At 35.8% G+C, this 10,901-nt stretch overlaps 1 protein-coding gene across 8 annotated transcripts in view; it reads right to left on the bottom strand.

The window, feature by feature from the left end:
* Nucleotides 1-923: 923 nt before the first annotated feature.
* flvcr1 (FLVCR heme transporter 1) overlaps nt 924-10,901 on the bottom strand; it is a 29,503-nt gene continuing 19,525 nt past the window's right edge. Inside the window, exons 8-11 of one of the 8 annotated variants that reach the window (XR_004412812.1) lie at nt 10,750-10,861; nt 6,115-7,846; nt 4,467-4,686; nt 924-2,456 (exon numbers count right to left, since the gene is read on the bottom strand). Coding sequence is in view for 3 of the 8 variants with exons in the window: in XM_033025319.1 (XP_032881210.1) it covers nt 2,379-2,456; nt 4,467-4,522; nt 10,750-10,861 (246 nt within the window). In the remaining 5 variants the exon portion in view is untranslated. Of the gene's footprint in view, nt 2,457-4,466; nt 10,862-10,901 lie in introns of those variants that run through there. The other 7 variants (XR_004412814.1, XR_004412816.1, XR_004412815.1 and 4 more) reach the window with 7 other exon arrangements.

Below are 10,901 nucleotides of genomic sequence, written 5' to 3'. Positions count from 1 at the left end.
AAGGAAAAAATCTTTGTGATATTTTTCAAGCTATGGCAAATCTTTTAGTAGACTAATCAGGACCTATAGAAATGGCACTAAAATCACTATATAAATAGGACAAAGAAGTTTGAATACTTATGCACTTCCTAGAAAACCCAGGAAATCTTCAAAGGACAGATGCAGTATTAATATATTCCAATTACTGCCATGGGTTTAGTCAATATTTCTGATGCTCATTAACACAAAGCAAATGTTATCAGTACTGCAATATGGTCTTACCGCTAACCACCGATATCAGGGACACACTCCCCACCCAGTGACAAAACAGAGCTTTCTGGAGCACCTAAAGTCTGCAGCAGTCTCTTCTGTGGTGAAAGATAAGTTTCACTTTTTCACCTGTAATGTTAATTCAATTTCCAGCCAATTTCATCACTTCTTGCATTTGAAACTAGTAGATTAAAATTACTTAATGACAATATGTAGAAACTTGCCTTGTGGGCCTGATTAAATCCTGTGTTGAGATGTTTATTTCACAGGGGATCTTTACAACTTCCAGAGAGAATGAGATGTTCATTCCATCAGGTCAGGCACGTTTACACCGAGTTTATGCAAAAGGCTCAACACATTTCACATTGAAATTTTAAATAAGACAATTCTTTAAAACAAAGGCATCATTTACCATGTTTCATATGCAATGGCTTTAAAACAGTATGGTTTATACCAAGTCTTAAATTGTTGTTCATATTTCATTCAAATTCCATCATATCAAGACTTTTTTTTTGAAGTGCTAAGTTCAGTCCCACCTACCCACATTCTTTCAAACATCAAAATATACCAAAAGCATTACAAAAATACTGACAATTTCCTACAGAATTATTTCCCGATTCCAGCCAAGCTATCTGGAGGGAGAGAGCGAGAAAAAAACCACACAAGCCACTTTATGCAAAATAAAAATTTCATTGTGTATTAAAATCACATGATGAAGAAAATGATACAATTATATACAGATATGTGGAACATGAACCAAAGTAACTACAACTATGTTTACTCCACAGTGACAGGTTCATCATTTGATGGTTATCATCTGGTAAAGTGACAGAACTATGGGTATTTGCAAGTGAATAACCAGAATTGACTTCAACTGTACAGATGCTCTAAGATTAACAATGAAAGGATAGAGACATAATTAATAACTTTGGTTCTACATTGCCAATATATACAGTACCATCCAGCGGACTAATGATCTTACACGAGGTTGATCGTTTAGATCTTAATACAGTTCTTAGAATTTAATGCACCTAAATAGTTAAAATCTGTTGCATCTTTTCATATCAATATTAAAGGCACAACTATTGTGATGAACAGATATTTGCTCCCCCCCCAACATCTGGGGGTTTACAGTACATAGACTGCATTGGACAACAAACTTTACAATTTTACTCTCTAGCTTCATATGAAGTCAAAGATAGAATATCATCTGTGGAACTTAAACCTACTGTATTCATTCCTGTGAATTGAATAGATTTAAGTGCAGACTGTGGTGTATGAATAACTTCTGTCCACTAATATTTTTACATATGTACTATTGGACATCCATAGCATAACTATGCACCCAAAACAGAAAATTGCAACTCGCTGCTGATATATACAACTATATATTACAAACATATCAAATCTGTGCAAGCTATAGCTAAGCACATTACAGTTTTGACTACTTAACAAGTATCAAGTGCATTTCCATGGAAATTGCTTTTATGGATGTTACAAATTGTGCAAGAGCTATTTATACACAATTTAACTTAAAAAACTATTTCTTTCTTTGAACATTAAGAAGGCTAGAGTTTACATTTTTGAGAGGCTGAATTCTCCCTTACCTTTCAGAACACTGACCCGTTCTCAGAACTCATCCAACATGCCCAAGAGCAATAACAAAATCTCAAAGCAATTTTATTTCTAAAACAATGAGAATGTCAAAAACTCAGTGTGCTTACATTTGGAAAATTACCAGAGGCATTGGTATAGTAGCATTTCAAAATAATACTTAAAACAAACTCCATATGTAAGACTGACATAGATGTTCAAGTTAGTTGGCTCCGATACATTTTTACATATAAAAATTGAATTCTGGTCCAGTTTAAGTCTTCTGTAGAAATTATTTGTTCAAACCAGTCAAACTTCCAATTTTTCTTTGCAAAAATATCTATCTGACTGGAACAACCTAATGCTCTTGAAACCAGTGAAATGATTCCATGATTCGAACTACTAATAAATATTGGTCACTGTTAATAAATTATCACATTTTTCTAACCATTGCACCATTAGCAGCTCTTCATATTTATTTCAGTGCCATTTACTAGTTGTGCGCTGTACCACTGCCATCTGTTCTCCCATATTTATTAGATTGTAGTTTCTTCTGGTGCATGAAGTTCACTTTGTGAAGTGGAAACTCTTTCTAGTGAATCACGATCAGCAAGCTGAGGGGAGAAAAATAAATCAATTATTCTTATTTCCTCATAATAGTCACAACACCATTATTCACAGAGCTGTGGCTAAATTCAATTAACTTCAAGATTGTCAGATTCAATAACTGACCCAATATCAATTGCCATTTGCAGAATAGATCCAAAATATTTGTGTGACGAGGGGTTTCCTCAATATTCCTGGCTCTAATTTTTAAAACATGGTTTCTAGACAAAAGTACCACAAATCCATCTTCAAATCTATAACTTCAATCAAGTCACCCAAAGGAAATGTTACTTCTAGAAAATAATTTAATTCTGGGAATTTGCTTATCAATCTAGTAAGTATATACCCCATTCCTCCCAACTTGGGAAAATGGTTTATACAGCTGCAACATGACCTCCCAGTTTGCACATTACACACATAAGACTTCTACCACTTCTAGGTATTTATCTTTTAGAAAATACAAATTTTAAATCACTGTTTACATCAAATCTGTATCAGTTCTGTAATATTGCAAACAATCTCATTGGTTTTCGACCAGCAAGCTTGGATTTAAAAAAAAAAATAACATCCATTCTATTTATAAATAATGACCCATACCAATTATTCTTTTTTTGTCACCAAACCTTTTTTTTTTTTAAGCAGGTCAAAAATTTGCCTTGCACCCCACGAGCCTCAACTACAGATTATAGGTGTCAAATTACTTCCAGAAATCCATGTCATTTCGCTATATATTACTTTTTCATGCCACAATGAGCTGACAATCCTGTGTTATTTGCAGCACAAGCTAGCGGAATTAATATTCTGCACATTTACTTAGCGTCATAGAGTGATAGTGTGGAAACAGGCCCTTCGGCCCAACTTGCCCACACCGGCCAACAATTTTGTACACCTCTGTAAGATACCCCTTCATCCTCCTGTGCTCCATGGAAGAGAGACCCAGCTACTCAACCTTTCCCTATAGCTCACACCCTTTAGTCCTGGCAACTTCCTCATGAATCTTTTCTGAACCCTTTCAACCTTGACAATATCTTTCCTATAACATGGTGCCCAGAACTGAACACAATATTCTAAATACGGTCTCACCAACATCTTATACATCTGCATCATGACCTCCCAACTTCTACACTTGCAAGAATACTTTTTGCTCTTTATTTTGGACATCCTTATCTGGAGACTTTGTGGTGCAATGTGTGGACTCCATTTAAACAGTCTTTGCAAATGGCATCAATTATACAGACTTCCCTGTAAAATAGTTATGTCAATAAATATTCTGCTGTATTGTGCAAACAACCTTCCTTGTTTTGATGGAAAGAGGCAGCAGTACACTTTGCTGAGAAAAATATACCCAATATTTAAACTTTAACAGCTTCTTCTATAATACAGTGAAACATTTAATTTGGCACGTTCAGGGTTTTTGTGGTGCCACTCTGGCAGATTTTCTGGACTATTGGATTTTATTACATTATTTTTTAATATTACAGTAACATTTCAATGAACCCATGGCAAGTGGTCCAGGAGCAAAGAAATTGGGGCCTGATGAGTGGAAAATAGATATCACCTGGTGAATCAGATGACGAACCATTCTGATTCTAAATGGCCAGATAACATCAGTTTTACTGAACTGCAAATAAAGAAATTTGGCACAAAAACTAAGATTGGTCCAATAGCATTGGATAAAATATATTGAATCTTCAATAGAGAGAAATACCCTCTAAATAGATATTAATTGTTCGATTAAATGGGAAAACTCAGGTGACAATAAATTAAAACGTTCCACAAATACTGAAATTCAGTAGATAGCAGAATGAGGGCATGGTTCAAATCTCAGCAAATGAAAACAAATTTGAAAAGGGATGGCATTGTCAGGCTGAACTAACCCAAAATGCACTCCCCTACCCACCACCTTCTTATGGCAATTCATATATGTGCAAGAAATTCACACAAAGAATCAGTGACATTTAAGATAATTGATTGTAAACTTTCTATGCATTCAAAAAAACAAAGTTTAATTAATTTACCTGGGCATTTGCAGCTAGGTTTGCTTGTTGTCTTTTTAAGTCTGTTTTTATGAAAACTGTAAAGAAAACAAAAATTATGAAACAATCTATTTATTTAACGTGTACATTTTATGAAAACAGGAACCTAAGAAAGCGAGTACATACATTTAAAAATGTTAGTTTACCTATGCAGTCAACTAAATCTCAATGAAATTCTGCTAGATCAAAGTATGTACAGCACCTTTTAAAAGCCAAAAATATGAAGCTTTCAAAATTGCATATCTCAAAATTGAGACTGAGAGTTTCCATCATTGTATAAGGATATTACAAATGCATTTCTAATAAATAAAATTAGAATTACTGAAAAATACTTCATTCACATTATTTAAGCAAAAGGTTGTCCTAAATAATAACAGAACATTTACCAGTTACACACACCATATCTTTCTGTAGATGTTATACAATTTATCAAGCAAACAGTAAGGAACAAATAATTTGTAATTGACTTCTGTTAACCTTTTAAGAAAGTCACCAAAAAGTAATATTTTAATTCAAATGCATAGCTGCACCATACACAAAACAAAGTATTGACATTACAATTTTGTTTTTTTGCAGAGTCCTTACCTCACACTGCTTCCAGACAGCACACTGGCTGAAAATAGCAAGACTAATAAAATCATCCAGCACATATTAGAAGTTATCAATAGAAGGGGGTGATTCCAAGGCATTAAAAATGGAGGACATGGATGCAGGACCAATAATTTACCAAAACAAAATTGTCCAATAGCTGCTACAAAAATATGCACCTTGGAAACGTGCAATTTAATTCTTATTGTTGGCTTAGTTTGTATTAAATATAGGTCCTCAATGTACGTGTTTAAATGAGTCTTAAAATATTTTACAATTTTATAGTTAACAATACCAAGTAGGCCAGACCCATTTCTCCTAACAGCCCATGACATGGGCTTGTAGCTAGCAGCTGTGAAGAAAGCCCGGCTTGGAATACTTCCTGTAGAGATTCCACATAGGATTACCATTTAAGCATGACTGCAGCACAAATATGCTCAATGTCGCCAAACCTATCTTTTAGGACACCTACAATGTTTAATTACTGGCAGGGACAGTCAACTCCAGTGACTTTGACAGCTGCCCGAGTGGTAGAAAACATGGCAAACAATGCTGGCACAGAAACACAATCAGATGCCGCCCCACCACAAATCGATGAACTTCATTTTGTAATTTATGTCCTCCAAAAGTCCCAAATTGGATTACTGCCTCATAATCACTCCCAACTATTCTTTCTCCTTTTTTTGGTGCGGCACATTAAAGCTATGTCCAATGTAAAACAGATGCTAATTCACATGTTAAAGCTGCATTCCCATGGGTAGTGTGTGTAGATTTAAGTACAACAGTTGTGCAGATGCTCCATTTTCCAGTTTATATTTGAAAACAACTAAATTTATTAACATATTACTTATGCATGCAGTAAACGTTATTCATTGTGTTTATAACTTAGAAGTACCCGAGGCTCTTGAGTAACATGATTTTTCCACATTGACCTGAGTAACTAATGAAAAATTCAACTAGTTTGAGTGTTATATATAACATGGGAAGTATTTACTTTTTTTAAACTGGCATTTCATTAAGCCACACCCTATAAATTAATTACCTTTAACAACAATCAACTGCATACCACGTCTAGTGGCTGGAGGAAAAAATGTCACATTTCCACATCAGAGGGTGGACAGACTAGAGTATGTACTTTCTGCTGAAGAAACAAAAAACAAACTGACACTAACTTGTTTTGATGCATGTAGAATAATATTTATAGCTTGTCAGATGCATAATTATTTTGTTAAGTCAGAACGGCATTTTTTGCCAGCCCTGGCCAGCTTTATGCCCACCTGTTACGGTCATAGATCAGTCAGATGCAGAGTAGAACTCCCTTTAATCTGCCCCAACAAAAATGTCTGAACCGTAACCTTCAAACATTAGCGTGACATTTTCCTCAGCTACTTTTAGTTTCCAGCCTCTCAAAGACAGGTTTCTAACTGGTGTCAAACCACCAGCTGCCCCTGGTGTGAATAAAGTAGATTATTAGATGCAAATCATGCATTTAAAACTACTCTAAAGGAGCCTTTCATATCCTACATACAGCCTCATTTCGACAGAACTCCCAGAGGTGAGGTGACAGTATTCCATCCATAGTACAATCAAATTCCTATCAAAAATTTGTTTCTGGTTTCTTTTACTTGCAGCAGCAGCATGACGCCACCTTACCCTGTACACGATTGTCCATGGACTGTCTCAATCCTGGTTCGTTCATGTAGACTGGTTATATTTCTTTCCTAAAAACCTAAAGAGACTAGCTTCACAATTGACTTGTTAATAAAAAACATGCCAGCAAACCAAACAAGAGCTGTGTGCGTCACAAAGCTGCAGATGCTCAAGACTTCACAGGATGTAAAACTGCAAGAATGAAAGCTTAATAGTTTATGATCATAATGTCTCTGAAGGAGTCAGATCCTTGAAAGTTGTTTCAGCTACCTTTACAGTTTACATAGTGTCTTCCTTTCAGTGAACTTTTCATTCACAATTATTTAGTGAACGTGATCCCTTACCACTGCTTCTTCTTACCATCACTTGCATAGCCACCAAGTTTTGCCATATGCCTTTTCAAGTGACAGAATAGTGATTAGCGTTTTAACATTCACACACTGTACAGAGAAGATACTTGAAATATGTTAAAAAGCTGCAATATATTCAGAAGGCTGTGTAGGTCAGTGTAAGTTGTCAAGAATTTGTGCACAACCTCTCCTAGGACTAACCATTAGCAGCAGCCTACCACTGGAGAACAACTCACTCTTATGGAACCTCAAGAATTTCTTGCTCCGTATCTTGTCTAAGCCTAAAGGATAGAGATGTGGATTTATCCACCAAGAGCTGCACCTGGATAACCAGAAGAGCATGTTGGGGATCATGTGATCTGCACTGCGACATGATAGTAGGTCTTTTCAAACTTTTAGTCAAAATTCTTCAGTAATTGTCCATCAGGACTTCAGTGAAGTTAAATAAACTTTTGACTTTCATTGCTCAAGAAAAACTAACACCACCCCTCTATATTCACATTTTGTTCACTACTGGTTGACCCCCCCCCCCCCCCTCTCAGGTTTCTGAATTCTATCTATATGTACTATCAATCTTCCAAATGAGCTTCTAATTAACTAATTCACCCAATACAGTTTTTGCTAATTGAATTGCATTAAAAGTCGTGAAACCTACAATAATTTACTATAAGTATTTACAGTACTCAACATACAATCAAAACTTAGTACCTGTAGTTTGTTGAACTGGCTATATACTTCCTGTGCTGGAGAGAGGAGCAGCTGGTAAAAGGAGCTCTGCGATTTATTAGGAAAAAAACTGGGTAAATTGGTTAAGAATATAAACAATACTTTGGGTGGAGAGTGTGCACAATGTTTACAGTTACAGTCAGTTGAAATTTTATATCAACAAATGGTGAAGGTAGATAGAATTTAAGCCTTGAGTTGGCATGGTTGATACAGCCTTCTTTCCAGTGGGGTAAACGCCCAATGAGTGCAGCAAGACTGTCAAAATAAGTTGCTAAAAGACAGTTTCGGAATTTAAATAATCCGAAAAAAGGATGTGCATAGAATCTCAAGAATGCCAGAGAATCAAAAGTGGACAAAGTCTAGTAGATTCTCAATTTATACAGTATTATATTGGACAAAGAAAATAAAAGAGAAATACTATGCTTGGAACTGCTTTATGAAGAAAGACGTTTGCGACAAGGTTAAATGGTAGTGGCTGAATTAGACACGGAAATAGAAGGTCCATTTGGAGGAGGAACTGGAAGTTATTGAAAGCTGAAGAAAATGGCTGTTATTGGCACCTTACAGAATAACCAAATTCTTGAGGGGGAAAATGCCTATTAAAGCTGCAAAAGTGTTATGGTGGAATAAATGGCAGTATTTCAAAACAAAGTGCCACTGACGTAGAACCAGAACACTTGTAGAAAACTGTTAAAGTAGGGCTAATTGAAAGGATGGGTGAACAATATATACAGGAAGTAAATCATTGTAGTGCAGAACTACAATAGGTCCATAATAGATTAGCTTTCTGGAACAGAACAGATTCCTTAATTCAGAAACAGGTGGTACACTTGTTAAGCAAACAAAAGAACAAATAGATTTAAAATTCTATTTGAACCTTTGGTCAAGCAACTGATGCATGCATAGCAAATTAAAACAGCCAGGGCAGAGTCCAATTTATTTTAAATGAATGCTTGTGAAAAATATCACCAGCACTCCTGATATTTTGGAATAGTCAATGAAATCTGGAACGATCCAAATGTGAAAGAAGGCTACCTTAAAGTAGCAAGAAACCAGTGGAGTGGAACCTATAATTAAAAGGAGAGCAGTAAGACATAATGTCTCAGTAAAATAACCCATTTGGTTGCTGCTTAAAGGACAAGAATGGGGAAAGAAATTGTGCTAATATCAATCTTCATTATCAAAACTATGGACATATTCCATACGTAGCCATTATTTTCAAAGTGAAGAGGCTGATAAACAGAAGGAATTAATTGTGCACAGTAAAAAAATAATCAAGTGGCAACAGGGAGAAAATACTAACTTAATTACTTCTCATGTTAACATGGAGTTAACATGGTGGCCGGGGAGTACAGGGTACACTTTAAGGTATAAGTAATCAACATTGTTTCAGAGCAACAACTTATGCCACATAAACATGATGAAATCGTTCAAGGTTGCAATAAAGGACGACAGATGGCATAATGGGCTAAGTGTTCGGCTGGCAACCGGAAGGTCGCTGGTTCGAATCCCGCTTGGAGTGCATACTGTCGTTGTGTCCTTGGGCAAGACACTTCACCCACCTTTGCCTGTGTGTGTCCTTGGGCAAGACACTTCACCCACCTTTGCCTGTGTGTGTGGATGTAACTATGTGAAGCACTTTGGGGTCAATGCAAGTTGACTAAAAATGTGCTATATAAATAAAAGACATATAAGACAAAGCAACAAAGAAAGAACAATGTCCAAGCCATTATAAATTGTCCAGTCTACTTAGAATAATTGATAATATATTGATGCTGTTGCATCAAATGTGCTTGTAAAGCTGCAACAAGAATTCCGTTGTTCAAGTTCATGACAAATAAACACTCTTGAACTCGGTCATCAGGAAAAAAAATGGACAAAGTTCCACAGAAGACTAACTAAATGAATGCACTTAGGCTGAAGAATAGGGGCTAGGTGACTAATGAGGAAAACACGATGAAAGAAGGAACCTTCAAATAGTTTAATTGTTTGAACACCAAAGTAATAGTCATTTCACAAGATTGAAACCAATAGCATAAATCTTGGATAACTTCCAGTAGATTAACAAATGTGGGTGGGAAGTAGCTGACTATATAGAATGGATGCAAACAATGAATTATGGAAAATAACTTGCTTGAAGAATAACACTTTTCTGCAAAGATCCAACCATTGCAATGTTACTAGAGTTAGAATGTCAGAAAGTATCTTAAATAATTAAACCAAAATAAATTATTTTCACTTAATATATTAGTGGTCCAATCTTGATATCAGAAAATCTTAACCTTCAAACCCCTTGAGGCACGAGAACATGAAGAGCAGCAAAGATAAACGGGAGGCAGGGGTTTGGACTGATTTTTAAAACAGAAGGAAATTAGCAACGTCATAAGCCAATAAAGAATTAAAGAAAATGTCTCTCCCCCCCTTTCAAAATGTAGATTCCAGGCGAAAGTAGTTAATGCAATGGCAATTAACTCCATAAATTCCGTAAAACAAAATGAGCCGGATAAATGTTTGAAGGACCATTGTAGAGGTTCCGAGCTTTAAAAAGAAACAGTTGGTTTTATTCATCGCAGAACATAATGGTTGCTACTTTGTGGGAACCATAGGTAGCACATACTGAATGGTCAGATTAATCCAAAGATTTTCATTCATTGTTCTTCAGGTGTGGATAAGAGCAAGGGAACAGGAGTGAACTTGGGGGTAAATAAATTCAGAACTTTATCTTCTTGGGAGTTTTTTCAGTCGTTGTTTGGCTCCTGCGCAAACCTGACTAGGATGGAGTCCTGAATAGGGAATAATGTAAAAGATCTGTGGAGAGAATGGCCTTAAATGGCCAAATGGCTTTTCATTGTTCCACATTATCTTTTATATATTTAGTGGATGGAGGTGCTGCTTTTCTCAAACAGCAACGCATTACACATTAAGATTAAATGGTAAAAACAGCCAATTACCTGTAAGGATGATTCCCACAAAGATCCACGAACAAAGAAAGATATTTCCTGTAAATGTATTATAATCAGCTTTCAACTTTCCTTGGGCCAGAGTGAACACAATTCCAAATAGCTGGAATCAAAGAAAAACAATATTGAAATAACTGTCCAAG

The sequence above is a fragment of the Amblyraja radiata genome, chromosome 8, assembly GCF_010909765.2.
Source record: "Amblyraja radiata isolate CabotCenter1 chromosome 8, sAmbRad1.1.pri, whole genome shotgun sequence".
Classification (NCBI taxonomy): Eukaryota; Metazoa; Chordata; class Chondrichthyes; order Rajiformes; family Rajidae; genus Amblyraja; species Amblyraja radiata.
This window is presented reverse-complemented; position numbering and strand designations above follow the sequence as displayed.